At 56.5% G+C, this 15677-nt stretch overlaps 1 protein-coding gene across 2 annotated transcripts; it reads right to left on the bottom strand.

The window, feature by feature from the left end:
- Positions 1-960: 960 nt before the first annotated feature.
- Positions 961-9494, bottom strand: RASL10B (RAS like family 10 member B). Of its 2 annotated transcripts, none has more exons than XM_036094463.2 (5): positions 9260-9494; positions 8411-8516; positions 6057-6419; positions 1764-1888; positions 961-1253 (listed from the first exon to the last, which is right to left on the bottom strand). In XM_036094463.2, the coding sequence occupies exons 3-5, from the start codon at positions 6270-6272 to the stop codon at positions 983-985; spliced, it is 612 nt and encodes a 203-aa protein (XP_035950356.1). In that variant the 5' UTR covers positions 6273-6419; positions 8411-8516; positions 9260-9494; the 3' UTR covers positions 961-982. The 2 variants fall into 2 exon arrangements, with proteins under 2 accessions (XP_035950356.1, XP_035950355.1); XM_036094462.2 differs by having other exon boundaries at positions 8457-8516.
- Positions 9495-15677: the final 6183 nt, after the last annotated feature.

The following is a 15677-nucleotide window of genomic DNA, read 5'->3' as shown; positions in this document are numbered from 1 at the left end:
ATGGGGAAATAAGAGTCTTTACTAGCGCAACCTAACCGCTCTCCCCCAACCCCGGGACACCATCTTGCCCACCACCAGCCCCCCAAACCCAACATCCCCCAATCTTGCAGACCACCCAACGCAGGAGGGAATAGAGGGCTGGAACCTGGCATCGTGGAAATAAATTTATCCTTTGGGGGATTCCCTCTCCACGCTCCCGTCGAGAAAAAAAAAACTTTTAACCCAGGGGGTGATCTGGCTTTGGGGTCAGGAAGGGGATGAGGGGCACCCGGCAGGGATGGACCATCGAGTTAAGGCTGGAAGGTAAGTTGTTGTGTCTCTGGGGGCTGCTGGGCGGGGAGATCTCCCTGGAAGGGGGAGAGCTCAGCCTTTCTCCTCCTGACTGACCTGGGACCTCAACCCTAGGACCCCGATTACGGTCCTTGGGCCACCCGCATCTCTCTGCCCTGTGCCGGTGGTGCTGACGGTCCAAAGGCTGGCCTCACAGAGAAGCTGCCAGGATCTGCGACAAGGGGATGAACGAAATGAGAGCCCTGTGAACGGAGCTGGGGGCAGGAGGGTGGACGGGAGGGTGGATAAGACAGCTAAGGACCAACAGACGCTTGGGATGACAGACACGGGGAAAGAAGACGCAGGGCAATGACAGACACACTCTCTGGAGTAGACGGGTGGGGGCCCCGGCCAAGGCAGCACCTCCCCACCCCCACGCCCCGCGCTCACCCTCGCGATCCCAAAAGGCCAAGGCGCCCCTTGGGGCCCGGCCCGGGCACGGCGCTAGCTACAGCACTAAAGGCGGCGGGCCCAGGAAGACGGATGCGGAGAGGGGCTGGGCCGGGCAGTTGCAGGAGGCTCCCTCTCGTCCTCCGCCCCTCCCCGCGAGGCGCGCGGCTGCGGGGACGGGCCAGGCCGGGCGCGTCAGAGTCCTTCCCCCCCGCCCCGGCGCCCCCCGCCCGAGCCCCGCAGTCCCCGGGGCGGCGCGGCGTCACATGATGGCGCAGCGGTTGCGGCGCAGCGCGCCCTGGAAGCGCAGGGCGGCGTGCACGTGCTTGCAGCGGGCGCAGCCGACGCTCTTGAGCAGCTCGCTGAAGAGCAGCAGGATGTGCCAGTTGTACTTGGCCGAGCACTCCACGTAGCCGCACTTCCAGGTCTTGCGCACCAGGTGTGACACGTTCCAGCGCGGGATCACGCGCCCGCGCTGCAGGTCCCGCTTGTTGCCCACGATGATGATGGGCGTCTCCGAGGTGCCGATCACCCTGTGGGGTGGGGGGGAATCTCAGAACTCCGCAGGCCGGTCTCACAACCCCTGGACTTCAAGAAGGGCGGGCGGTGCCTGCCTGGTCAGTACCGCTACCACCGTACCTCTGTTCCAGGCGCAGCGCTCAGCCCTCGGGGTGCCTTACATGCTCTAATCAAAACTGATTTAAAAGGCGGGTACAATTGTTATCCCCATCTTACAGATGAGGAACCTGAGGCTTATCTGTTAACTGGCTTAAAGTGATGCAGGTGAGTGGCCCTGGCAGTTTTGTTCCCAGAGCCTCTGCTCTTAACCACTGCATTAGACTAGACAGCCCCCCCGTGGTAAGAATCCCAAAGTGTGTTATTAGAAATGGGGACAGTAAAATGTGTATGTTTGAATGTGTGTGCCGGAACCAGAGGGTACTTCATCAATGTCCCACCCTCCCCGCCCTTGCACCGTTTCCAGGGCAGTGGTTAGCACCGGGGCACCCACTGAGGTGGTAATGGACTATATCCTGGCCCCTCACCTCGTCTCTAGGATCTGCTGGCGGATGGTCTTGACGTACTCAAAGCTGTCAAAGCAGCAGATGTCGTAGACCAGGATGTAGGCGTGGACGCTCCGGAGTCCTCTGCAACAGGCGTCTGCCCACTCCTGCAACACCCCCAGCCAGTGCCAAGGTCAGAGCAACCCTGAGGGCACCCCTCAGCCCAGCCACCTCCAGCCATAGACTGACGTCATTCCCACCTGCCACTGCACCCCAAGCCTCCCACACCCACCCATCCCCAGGAGGCCTGGTCCAGAGCAGAATGGAGGAGCTCGGTGCAGCGGCTTCCCCACCTCCAAGCCAGGATAGGGCAGGTCACACTGCCTGACCTCCAGAGCCGTGGCACTCACTGTCCTGTGCACATCTGGAGCTGAGATCTGCCTTGTCTCATTTTATCGCCCAACCCATTCATGCATTTATCCATATGCTTGGTCCTTTGTTCAAGTACAGGTATTAAGTGCCTGCCTCTAAGAGCCAAGCCCTCTGAACTAGTTGTTGGATCTGTTGAAATCCTCCATCTTCCAGTTTAAATGCTTCCTCCTCCTCCAGCGAGCCTTCCTGCAAGCAGGGGACTACTCCCTTCATTTCCTGTGTGCTAAGAACACTCTGATTCTACCTTATCCCAGTTCCCTCGTTCTGTTGTGAGCTCCTGCGAGGGCCAGAGCCAGGCCTTCCTCGTTTTTTGTGTTGGCTCTTAACAGGCTCTTTAATTGTACTACCTAGGCTGGTGAGCTCTCTGTGGCCCTGAACCCCACCTGTTCCATGCCGGGATCCATGCAACTCCGGCCTATAGCACTGCCCTTAGATTGCTCCCTGGAATTGCCCCTTCTGTTTGTTCCACGCTGCCCTCAGGGTTGAGAAGGAGAAAGGCCCGAGGAGAAAAAGACTGAGACTGGCTGCACAGTGGGGGCTGACTTAGACCAGGGCCCAAGGGCAGCGCCGGGGAGATAGAGCTTCCTGAATGCTTATGGCGAATTCTCGGGGAGGGGCAGCCGCTCCAGAAGAAGAAGCCCCCGGCAAGGCTGAGTGTACTAGAGAGAAGGTTCCCTAAGAGATGAATTAGCTGATTAACTTTCCAACAGATGGCACATGCAAGAGCAGTTAAAGGCAGCCGGTGTGTGGAAAGAAGGGGGTCTCTGAAGCTGGGGGAAGGCGAGGCCTCCAAGGACACAGGGAACCAGGGTCTTCTCCCTTGGGGGCCTGGGCAAGCAGGAGGGTGTGCTGGCCTGTGCCCGCCGGCTTCTGAGCTGCCTTGCGGCAGGCGCCAGGCTTGAAGGGCTGTGCCTGGGCTCTCTACCTCAGAGCAGGAGCGCAAGAGGAAAGACTCCGGTGTGGTGGAGAGTTCAGTCTGGCTCCAGAAAAGCTCCCGACTGAAAGGCTTACAAGCGGCTGCAGTGGATTTCCCCTGGGAGATGATGTGGCATCTTTTCTTTGTGCTCAGTTGTAACTTTACTGCACGGGGAAGATGCCGGGGACAAATCTGAAGCCGTCGGGAACCAGGGGCTGGCTTCTCGGGTCAGGGAAGCGGGGAAGACTGCACTCTGCTGGACGAGGTGCCCTCTGGGAGCCTGGGTGCCCCCCGCCAGGTGCACGGGGTTCCTCCCCCCACCCCCACAAGGAATGGAGATCAGCAGGAAGTGGGAGCGATGGGGAAACAGGCACAGAGGCTCCCAGCTTCTTCCAGCTCTCTGCTGGGGAGACGGGACAGCTGCCGGGTGACCACCCCACCTCTCCCCCCACAGGCTGCCTCCTCCAGGGGGCCTCCAGGCTGCCTTCCTTCCTGCTCTCTGGGGGCTCCTAAGACGGGGAGGAGGAAGGCTCCTGATTGTCTGGGTTGTGCCTTCACCCCTGATTGAAGGGAGGGAGCAGGTAAGCTCAGCTTTCCTTCCAGCTGGCTCTGTGCAGGGTTCCAGACTGTAAGCCACCATCTTGGGGCTGTGTCAAGGTAGAGAAGGAGCAGTGGATACTGAGTCCGGTTCTAAGGACCCAGGAGCTGAGGGAGGCTCGGCCACCTAGGTGCTGACCCTGCATTTGTTGCTTATTTCTCTAACCCCAGCTTCCTCCTCTGACAGGAAAGGGGCTGTAGGGGGAAGAGCTGAGGCTCAGACCACTCTCCTGGGCTGCCTCTCAGCTGGCCTTGAGAAAGCGTGTATTTCTCTTTTCGGACAGTGGCCATGAGAGTCTTAGCTTTTATATTTGATCTTGGGCCATGCAGGCTCCTTTCTCAGTATTTCTCTGCTCATAATCCCTTTCCTGTGCTCCAGGATATCCAGGAGAGTCTAAAACTCAGGATCAATCAGGAAGAAAAAGGGCAACAACTCAAAAGAAAAGATGGACAAAATCATTAGTAGTTGTGAGAAAAAGAAACGCAAAAGCCCTTAAGCCTATGAAAAGATGCTCAGCTTCAGTCATCATCAGAGATACAAACCAAAACTCCACCGAGAATATCACATTTTATCTATAGGACTGTCAGAACCCCCAAAGTTGGACAACACGCTCTGATGGCAAGGCTTTAGGGAAACATGCACTCATCACATACGGTGCTCTCGCAACAACACAAAATATGCAACTTCCTAGAAGGGGAGGGAAACCTCCCCTTCTAAATCCAGCTGCATTCATCCTTTGACCTAGCCCTGCCATTTCTGGGGCTCGATTCCACAGATACGCCTCCCTGTGTGCAGAGAGACAATGGACAAGGCTATCGGTGTGGGAGACGGGAAGCAACCCACTTGTCTAACAAGAGGGGACTCCATGGTCCATCTCTCCAGGGGGGGTCAGTGCCGCCATGCTACCCACATTCAGATACTAACATTCGGGGAAGATCTCCAGGTTATAATGTAAGGCAAAAAGCCCAGGTGGAGAACAATTTTCTTTTTCCCGTAAGAAAGGGAGTGGAATAAGAACACATTTTCTTATTTGTCTAAAGAAACTGGAAGTGTGAATAAAAAACCAGTGAGGATGGCCATCGAGAGGGGGTGAGAATCAGGGTGAAGAGGGCAGGGTGGGACTGGGATTTCTCTGGGTGTATCTTTTTACAGTTGGGATTTCTTTGGGTCTTTCTTTCTTTTTTTTTTTTTTTTTTTTTTACAAAGCTTGGACTTTTAAACTGTGTCTTACGAATTCCAAAACTGAAATTAAATTAAAATTTAATCTACAACAAAATGTGAAAAAGTAAGCAAGGCTCAGTGAGCAAGACTGGAATGAGGTCTGCGGATCCACTTGGGCGCTGTTGAAGTCCCCTGCGGAGGAGAAGCACAAGGCCCTGACCCCTGACACTCGGCCCTGACCTCGTGGTTTCCAAGGGGCAGATGTGTGGGTCGGGCTTTCGTCTTTGGTGTGGATTGCCCACACCTGGGACGGGACTGCCAAGTGTCCCTGGACTTGGGCCACAGTTCTCCTGCCCAGAGTTGCCGAGATGGTACTGAGCCTGAGCCCCTGCCCCAGAGATGGCTGGCTTTGCGGTCACAAACAGCCAAGCCGTGGCCCCTGCCTGTCCTTCCAGAGAAACCTATGAATGCGCTCTTGTCAGGGGCTTCCTTAGGTGAGCAAATGTGTCTTAGAGTTGAGCCCCCACTTGCAGCCTCTCCCCTGCCAAGCCAGAGGCAGAGAGATTGAGGGAAGGAGGACTTGGTGGTCCGTGCAGCCTGGGGAAAGGAACACTATCAGCCAGGGCACTGGGGGCACCAGAACCCAACCCCTGCAGGAAGGCTGCCCCATGCACCAGCCCAGAGGTCAAGGGGCAGAGCATCACTTAAAGAAAGGCCATTGGATAAAAGACTGGTTGCGGCCTCCCGTCCTGGAGAGCCCACCTTTCCCAGGCCCTGGCTTTTTCTTCTGCTGTCCCTTCTACAGACGCCGTGGGTCTGAGAGCCCAGAATCCTGGCAGGCATCTAGTGTTCCTGCCCTTCTTTCCACTGCCCCTTCCCTGCCCAGTCCCACTTAGCGGACACAAGGCCGCCAAGCACACACTTACTGTCCTATGGAAGCACAGCCTGCTTGTCTTCCCTGGACTCTGAGTTAGATGCGTGGTTCCTAGAGAGCGCAGCGCACCGTTCTACCCTGGTGCCTAGCCCACCACACATTACATGCTCGTGACCTACGGGGCACAGATGACGGCTCTGAGCAGGGTGGGCCAGGGTGCGGCACGGAGCCCTCAGAGCCAGAGGATGGGGGACGGGGCCAGAGCCCAGAAAAGGTGGGAGTCCAGCTTCTCCACTCCCCCTCCCAGCCCCCGCCCCCCAACTCCCCGGCTGGCCGCTCCAGTGGGCCCCGTACCTGCAGTGTGTTGACCGGGAAGGTGCTGATGGGTGGGAAGTCGAGGATCTGGAGGTCGTGCACGTGGCCGTTCATGACGACGGCAGGCAGGTAGAGGCGGCGGGCAGTGGTGGGCACACAGGCCTCGCTGAACTCGTTGTACAGGAACTGGCGCACGATGGCACTCTTGCCCACGCCTCGCGCCCCCAGCACGGCCACCCGGTAGGTGGAGACCATGCCTCCCGCCCCGCTCCGCCACCGCGTCCTCGCCGCTGCCTGGGGCTCCCCCGGGCTGCATATTCCAGGGGCTGGGGGCTCAGCCACCGTCAGGACCCACCATTGCTGCCCCTGCTTGCCCTGGGCCCTCTGCGGCCTCCACCTGGACTGTGGGGACAAGAGGTGGGCTTGGTGGGCCCGCGTTTCCCTGGATCTGTCCTGTACTTGCCCGCCTCGGGGACTCGGCTGCAGCTGCTACTGCCCCTCGGCATGCCTTCCCTTTCCCAGAACGCCTAGCTGCATCTCGAGCCTCTCCATCCTCCCTTCTCCGTCCAACCCCCCCCCCCCGCCCCCGCACCACCCACCCACCGGTGGGGATCACTCTTTCCTATATTATGACTTCCTGGCCAGGTCTGACCTCCCCAAGCTCCCCAAGCTCCCCAAGCTTCCCCACAGAGCCTGGGGGATGGGGGGGGAGCCAAGTCCAGTGTGTCTCAAAGGAGGTGCTCCCAGCATTTTGTGGAGAGAGTTCTTTATTGGGCAGGCCGTCTTACAGCCCTGCTGCTAGAAGGTACAAGCCAGCAGCCGGCTCCAGTCACCATGATGACCAAAAACATCCCCTACTTCCAAATGCCCCCCGTTGAGAACCCTGGACCAGAGCCTGCCACTCGTAGAGTACTTCATGTTAGCACACGCACATGGTGACCCATCGTCAGGACGGTGTCCCTCAGGGATAGTAGGTGTTCCCACTTTAGCGAAGACTCAAGAGGGGGCGAGAAGTGGGCCCAAGGGCACATGGCAAGCTACAGCAACTACCCAACCCCCCACAACGTTGCAGTACCTCCCACCTCCAAGTTCAGCGATTCTAGCTGGTGCATGCCTACAGACCAAGGTCTCATTCTCTGGCATCCCCCACGAGCTCAGAGGGCCTGGCGCACAGCAGGTGCCCAGGAAAGGGCTGCCACAGGCTTGCGCCTTGCTCTGGTTCCGTTCGCTCCTTGCTTGCTCAGTTTTGGTGACTTTAGAGCTTAGGTATAAAACCCCAGCTATGATGTTTCCTAGCTGTGGTCCGAGGGCACATCACCTGCCCCATCTGAGCTATGCTCTGCACATATATAAAGTGGGGCTAATAGCCCCTATTTCTGAGATAATCCAAGTCAACCTCCTAACCAGCTGCCTTCTCCTTCTGATGGGGCTGGTGACCAGGGAGGCTGGTGTAAGCCTGAGACCGCCTGTCCAGGGACTGTTCGCAGGAGGGGACACGAGTGCCTGCTGTGTGGGCCCAGGGCAGATGGGTGTGCTGGATTCCCACAGGGCCATGCTTTTCAGCATGTGTGCGTGTCTCCTCTGTGGATGTGTGTTCTCTCCATATCTGCCCAGTTCACAGCTGAATGGCCCTCAGTCTGGCCTGGCTCAGAAAATCCAGTCCACTGGGTATGTGTACATACAGCATAGTAAAACATAGGGCAGGATTTGGGGTGAGACCCACCACGGTCTGACTCCCAGCTCTGCCACCTAAAGTGTGTCCTTGGGCAAGAAACTTTGTTGGGTGTTGTGATGCCATGAAAGCAAGGTCATGAAAAGTAAAGCCCAGTGCCCACAACAGTAGGTGTGCAATCAACAGGGGCCACTGTTAGTTAGGTACAGGGATCCTTCATCTATCTGAGGTTTTCTAAAATCTCAACGGGACTCCTAGCAATCCCAGGAAGGGTCACTAACCACTGTTGCTCATGTACATGTAGTGTGGTGTGCGTGTGTATATGAGAGAGAGAGAGAGAGAGAAAGAGAGAGAGAGAGACTCTTCTCCCTGTTTTATTGAAAGTAAAACTGAAACCCCAAACCAGAGACTCAGGGAAGTGTAGACCACACAGCCAGCTGAGCTATCAACTAAGACTAGGACCCTGATCTCCTTTCTGCCCCATGTGGTGTCCTTTCCCCAACAGGTGTTTACCTACTTCCCTGGGCTTCCCACTGGGGTAAGGACCGGTCCCTCCTCCCCATAAATCCCTCCAGGCCCTGGGCCCCTCAGGCCTCCCTGGACACTGTCAGCTTGGCAGAGAGCCTCAGCTGGGTTAATTACATAACCAGCACAAGCAGGTGGGGAGGGGGGCACCCTGGGGGAGGAAGAGAGGGCAAGGAATGCAAGAAGAGTCCCCTACCTCTCTCTGGGTGTGGCCACTTAGAGGTATCTAGGATGTGTCCTACCTGCAGATTCTCCTGGACGCCACACTCCCTTCGCAGAAATCAACCCTTTCTGGAGAAAAGCTGCGAAATAAACGGGGATAGTGCTGGAGCCAGGGAGGAGATGCAAGAGAGGCCAATAGGCTGGGGCCAGCCTCCTGGAACTCACCAGGCCCAAGTGTGGCTCTGTCCCTGACTCAGGGGTGATCGGTGCCCCCTCCCTCTTCTCAGGCAGGGGTCCTGGGTCTAAGTGCTTATTAAAACCCACCGTCCCTAGCTGGGTGGGGACTGAAGGGGGCTGTCCCGAGAATCAGGGCCCAGCCCCCTGAGCGCTCCCTCCCCGAGGCCTGCGCTCTGCAGTGAGTCTGCAGACAGCGCCCCGGCAAAAGACCGGGGACACACACTGGGGCCAAAGCCTGCTTCTTGTCCCCTCCGCTCGACCTGGACACACGAGTCCTGCCCCAGACTGACGGACCTGGCTTTGCGGTCCCATGGGCCGAGTCACATGTCTGCCCGCTGTTTGTCCCCACACGTTCGTGTGGGAGTGGGCGGGTGGGGGCGTCGGAGGCTGCTGGGCTCCCCATGACCTGATTGGTGGGAGTCTGGGGGGGATGCCGGAGCCCTGCCTGCTCTCCGCCTCCAGCACCTTGCAGGCACCCCCCCCAAGCTCCCGCTCTCACGTGGCCGCCCCGCGCCGCTTCCCCGCCATCCCGCTGGCCCCCTCCGCCCTCCTCGCCCCGGCCCCCAAGCCCCGCCGCCCCGCTCCCCGCCCGCCGCCCCCACCCCCTGGCCCTGCCCCGTCCGCCTCCCCTCCTCCCGCCGCTTACCCGGGGCCGTCCTAGCTGCCCCCGGCCCTGATCGGCCGGCCGGCGGGGCCGCGCTCCCCCCGGGCTCCGGCGCTGCCCCTCGGCTCCCCGGCCCGGGGGGAGAGGGGTGGGGGGCGCCCCCGGCTGCCCAGTCGGCGCGGGTTCAGGGGTGGGCGCGGAGGGCAGGTGCGGGCGCCGAGGGGGCAGTAAACCTCCAGCCCAGCTCTCCCTCCGGAGCGCGCCGCCCGCTCGCGCCGGCAGGAGGGAGGCGGAGGGGAGCGCGAGGCCGGGCGGGGCGGGGGGGGGGGGGGGTCGGGCTGGCGTTCCGCTGGGTCCCTGAGCCTGACAGATTCGCCCGCGCGGCCCTGGAAGAATTCTTCTTGAACCCCGAGCCTGGATTTGCAGCCCCTCCCGACTCAGCCTGCCAGATTTTTAGCTACCCCCCCGCCCCGGAGGGGTGGGAGGAAGGCACGGGAGAGGCCTTAAAGCCTTTTGCTTCGCTCCATTCCTTCCCCTTCCACCCCGCCGCCCACCACGTCCACCCCAGCTTCCCTCCCTAGATCTCCCTCGGACTCTTCCAGGCCAGTGCGCTGCAGGGCGGGCGCACCTGTGTGCCCCGCTCTCCGTGCTGGCGACAGCGTCCCCCCCTCCCCCCGCCCCGCCGGAGGACAGAGCGCAGGGTGGTCCCTCTCGCCCTTCGCGGCAGCAGAGTGCAAGAAGGGCGGGCCAGGCTAGCCGCAGAGCACAGCTTATCTCCTGTCAATGAATGACCTCCACTCCCCTAAACCGACTGCTCCCCTCTCTTCTCCAGACCGGGAGATAATAGCATTTGCCAGGGGTGCAGGCACAATCAGCAATATATTTATTCTCAAACCAGCAGCGACGGCGGCGTTCACCATGAATAGCTAGCATTTAGCGAGTGTGTACCCTGTGCCGCACACCGCGCTCCCGGCTTTGCCCGTGTCCTCAAATTCAATCCTCGCAATTCTAGGAGGTTGATTTTACAGATGAGATAGCCGAGGCTGAGAGGGGCCGAGTAACTTGTCCTACTGAAAGGCCAAATTTGGAATACAAAGATGGGGATCCCTACTTGGGCAGCCCTCCCAGCCCAAGGGGCAGCAGCAGACCCAGCAGCACTAATTCTGTGCTGCCTGAAAAGCCAAGGTTCTGGAGGAGGGCAGAAGGAGGGGACCAGCTAGTTAGGGGAGTCTGGAGGCTCAGAGGAGTCAACTTTGAAGGTTGTGGGAGAGGAGAGCTACAGGTGAGAGAAGGTAGGAGTGGGTGCAGAGCTTTGCAAAGGGAGTCCAGGAAGCGGAGAGCCCAGAGGGCTGGGAGGCCGAGAGGGGGGTTGAGGAGAGGTCTCAAGGGTGGTGATTGCTCGGACCTGGCCCTGTGCCCGGCAGGAAGGCCGGGAAGGGTCCTGAAGCAAGGCGGCGACCTGGCCAGAGTTGCATTTCAGTTGCCTGTGGGCAGGGGGAAGGCAGGGGAAGCTCAGAGCGCTCTCCCATGCTCTACCCCTGGGACCCAGCATTCCCCAACACGGCTTTCTAGACTTTCTATTACTCGTGGGCTCCGGATTCCTCACAGAGCCAGTTTCCTCCTCCCTTTGGGCTCTGCATTTTGGGCATGTTCCCAATTGCTCCTCCTCCCTCTCCCATCCAGACAGAAAGCGTAGTGGTTATGAGCCTGGGCCTCAGAATCGGACAGCTCTGGATTTAAATCCTGGCCGTCCTGCTTATTACGTGACTGTGACTGAAGGCATGGAACTTGAACTCTGCTAACTCTATTGCCTTATTTGTAAAGTGGAGATGTGATCAGCCGTCCTCAGGGCATAAAGGACCTATGGGTGTACAGAGTTCTTAACCGCAGTGCCTGACCTGTAGGAAGTCTCAATATATGGTCTTTATTTTTTGGTGCCTTTTTAAAAGACATATAGCCATTCACATGTGAGGTTGGACACCACCTTGAGAAAGCATTTCCATTTATTCTAGGTGGGCTCCTAGGGCATTGGGGTGGGGTATGACAAGGACCAGGGAAACAGCTAGAAACAAATACAGGGCTGAGAAGGATATGGCTTCCTCCCGGAAATATTCCTCCTGCAAGATTTTATGGACCCTTGTGTGGTCACAACAGGGTCACCGAGAGCTTTTCCTAACTTGACTAATTGTCCAGGGCACTGTCCATCCTCCATTGTATCTCAAAATCATTAATGCTTACTCTGCCCAAGGATCTCAGACTTTATGTCTACCCCCTTGGCCATCACCCTCCCTTCTGGTTCTACTTCAGCCCAAGGTGGACTAGAAATATAAACTGTGCAATGCTCACACTCATACCGTGGCGCCAGGCTTCTCAGAAGCTTCTCCTGCTAGGAGAACACAAAGCCATAGGTTAGTTACGGGATCTCATCCTTGCCTTCAGTGGTAGGTCATTTAAAACATTTTATAAAAAACAAGCAGCCATAATATTAACATAAAATGCAAAATATGCCTGCATTTAACATTCAGCTAAGTCATTTTGGTTTTTTGAGAGTCACTTTGGGCTAAGAACTTACACTGGAGGGGCCTGCTCCCTCTCCTCTCATTACAATTACCTTGGTGTAAAGGTTTGAGAGGCCCTGTCCTTGGGTCTGTCTGACCTTGAGCCTCATGTGGCTCTGGTTCAGCTGGGGATGCCTGAGATGCAAGCTCAGACTCTGGGGGAGCAGAAGGGTGGATCCACTTGTAGCGTCCAAAGCCCAGACCCCCAAGTGGGACAGAAGAAACAAAGACCATGCACTCCACCCCTTGCACCCCATCACAGCTGAAAATGCCCCTGAGCTTTCAGAGGCTGTTTGGCCAGATTCTGGAGCCCAAGAGCGGAAGTGGAGTGTGAATGAAACCAGGGAGGGAAAGCCAGAGGCTGCATATGAACATCCTCCTCTAATACCTATATGGCAGGAAGAAGCCGCTGAGCGGTCCTCTCTCAGTCCCAGAGTGCTGGGGCAGTCCTGTTCCAAAGCAGTACTTTGGGAGATTAAGTCCATCTGGGTCCAATCAACCCCCAAATCAGCCTTCCCCTTGTTGGCAGCATCAAGAATGGCAGGGCAAAAGCTAAATGAGAAACTGAGGCGGCAAGTTTGCAGCCAACTCGGAAACTTTTCAAGAAACATCCTCGTTGCTAATAACATGTCTGGGGGCTGGTTGGGATTCTAGGATTAGTGCTCAGGAGATAGAAACGGGTAACAACGGGGGAGGTGTCATCTTTTCCAAGTGCCACACCAGGTATTAAAATAAACAGGCTCTTGCCTCCTGGAGCTGGGGGTGGCAGGGAAAAGAAATCTGGGTCCAGGCAAAATCAGAAAAAGCATCAATGCATGAGGTGGGAGTAGGAGGGCTCAAACCTGGGAGTCCTCAACTGTTTTCAGGCTTCAAAAACAACGTACCGGAGATCTCAGTATTTCCTAGTTGCCATTCTGGGGGCTGAGAAGGACGGTGCAATGGAAGGTGAAAGTCTGGGGCCAGCGTGGCCTGCTCTTAGTTCTACATCCTGGTAACTTGGGGGCTTAGCAGGGCCGGCCACTGGCCTGGAGTCTGAGTGCAGAGGGATGGGGAGGGCCTATTACAGAATTTTCAGTGGAACTCAAAGGGAAAGCTGTATTGTCTTGGGGTAAGGACACACACAGGGAGTCAAAAGATGTGGGTGGGTCTGCCACACCTCCCCTGAAAAGTGGAGATAATGCCGGATTCATGGGGTAGGCAGGTGTCGTGTGCATGAAAAGTGCTTTACCATTTTTTTTTTTTTAGTATGATTCCAGGCAACTTGCATTTTATTTGGCAACTTTGTGGGTTTTTTTTTTTTTTTGGTTATTTTTAAAAACTGAAGTATAGCTGACATACAATATATTCCTTTCAGGTGCACAACACAGTGATTCGACAATTACACACATTATGAAATCTTCACCACAGTATGTGTAGTTACCATCTGTCACCACGCAAAACTTTCACATCACTGACAGTATTCCCTATGCTGTTCACCCCGTGACTTATTTTATAACAAAGTTTGCACCTCTTAATCCCCTTCCCCTATTTCCGCTGATACCCCCCACTGTCCAAGTGCTTTAGCATTTTTTCACCTGTTACAGGAACACCAGCATTCCTTTAAGTAGGAACACAGGTGTGTCTTTCTCAGGCAGTTGATTTTCAACCCCAGCTGCACAGTGGAAACGCCAGGAGTTTTTTTTAAAATGCAGATTTCCCCCAGGCCCCACCCCAGCCTGGCTGAGCGGAAATCATCAGTTTTTGAAACCTGAGATGTGGTATTAACGTGCACCCGGGGTGAGAGCCTGGGGGCGGGGCGCGACTGGCCAACTGTCAGTGGAGCATGCCACTCTTGATCTCAGGGTTGTCGGTTCGAGCCCCACGTTGGGTGGAAATTAGAATCTTAAAAAAAAAAAAAGTTGAGAGCCTCTGCCCTGAGAGTTTGCCCAACCTGAAATTATTCTTAGTTGGTGAATCCAGACGGATCTCAGGAAGGCCCATCCCTCTTCATTTCTTTGACCTTGAACCTCAACAAAGACCACCCTGGCCCCACTACTTCCCGTGTCATTCCTGTCACAGCTTGAGCTAACTGCAAACCTGAAACATGGTGACAAGCAAAAAGTTGCTGGCTGCCAAAGACAGTTCGTTCATGGAGTTTGGACACCCCAGTAAGAAAAGCAGCTACTGCTGAGCACTGCGCAAAGCAGCTTACACACATTCACTCTAGAGGTGACAGGTTTGGGGACGAGTCTATGGGCATCTTGGTGTTGGATCCCTCAGCCTCCTTACCCCGCTCCAGGTTGTGAGACTTCGGAGGCCCTCGCTCATCAGAATCTAGGGTGGGGCCTCTAGCTTGACAACACCTGGGTCCTGGGCTCCTGCGACGCAGGTGACTAGACTTGAACTCCTAGGGAAGCTTGCTTTCAAGCCTTAATTCTATTCACTTGGGAACACACGAGCCCCGAGTTCAGGTCCCAGCGGCTTTTTATACATTTTGAGATGAATCGTCCTGGGTAACAGGAAACTGGTGAGTAGCTCTGCTGGGCTGCTTCTGCCGCTGGGACCCTGGGCCTGGGGCCCTAGCAGGGATCTGCCAGGGAACAGACTGGCTCCTGCGAGCACTTCCGGCCTGTGGTGCTGATATGGGGCTTGGTTAACAGAAGCCTCCGCAAAAGGTATAGGATTCTTCCTCAGGTCAATCTTAATTTCATCTGGCTAAATCCCTGGGAGGGTTGGGGCCACTGAAAGAAAAGTTCTAGTAGTATGGTTCTTAATGCCTCATCCCTCTCCTGGGCAGCAGTGTTGTGTCCTAGAGCGTCCATTCTGGGAACAAAGTACATACCACAAACTTCATTTTGTGTAAATGAGTTTATTGATGAAGACACAAGGTCAAGCTTCCCCCCCAGCCCCCACCCACCCCAAGAACAGATCCCAACAACCAAAGAATGATAAGCATTCCTAGGGCAACATTTACCCCTCCCACTCCCAATTTCTCTCCAGAGTCCCAAGCTTCACAACACAGACACACGAGACAGGCTCGGGCGAGGACAGACACTCAGGGAATCTCTGACCAGCAAGAGTTCTGGGTGTGTGTGTGCTTCCCTGCCCTTTGTATGACACCAGCGGACGTTACAAAGACATACTGAGGCAGAGGAGAGAATGGAGGGCAATCTTCACTCCGTCTCCCCACTTCGGCCGGGCTCGATGCGGGCCAAAAGGGAAGCTGCAGTGGAGGCAACAGGTGCTGTCTCTTCAGGAGAGAGGTCCTCTTCCACGGAACAGAATCCCTCCCTAACCGCTCCCAGGGGGGCAGTGGGAGGCAGGCTGCCCAAGGCGCGAAGAATTCCCGGATTGGCTCAGTCCAGGGAGCCGAGAACAGTAGCTGTTACCCATCGCTGCTGGGGAGGCTGACAGAAGCCTCGTTTCAGGGGCCGAGGGCCATACTCTGGCATAAACTGTCTTCTGTCTGCTTAGCTGACACGCACTTCCTTGTGGAATTACAGTTTGCTCTGAGTGAGAACACGGTACTTGTAGTGTGAACCTTCTTCACTGCCTGCGTCCGTCCGACTCCACGAATGATTTCCCGACAAGGAAACGATCAACCTGCTTTTCCACCCGATACACGGGCAACCTACCCACCCCCCACACATATTCCCTGTGCTGCTTCCTACTCTCCATGTGCCTCAGTGGCGGTGAGGGCAGGACGCCAGTTCCTCCCTCTTCCCCGTACCCCTGCCCCAGTCATTCTTCTCGTGGAGTCTCCAGGCTTAGGAAACTGCTTTGGGGGACCCACTCCCCCCAAGCTCTGTAACTGGTATGAATCAGGGTTATTTCAGTCATGACAGGGCTGTGGGGTGGCTTCTGCTCTTGTTTTCTAGGGTTCCTCCTCTTGGACTCATGCCAAGGTCTGAGTTCAACATGAG

This window comes from Halichoerus grypus, chromosome 2 (genome assembly GCF_964656455.1).
Source record: "Halichoerus grypus chromosome 2, mHalGry1.hap1.1, whole genome shotgun sequence".
NCBI lineage: Eukaryota > Metazoa > Chordata > Mammalia > Carnivora > Phocidae > Halichoerus > Halichoerus grypus.
The sequence above is the reverse complement of the archived record's forward strand: the minus strand, read 5'-3'. Positions and strand labels throughout refer to the sequence as shown.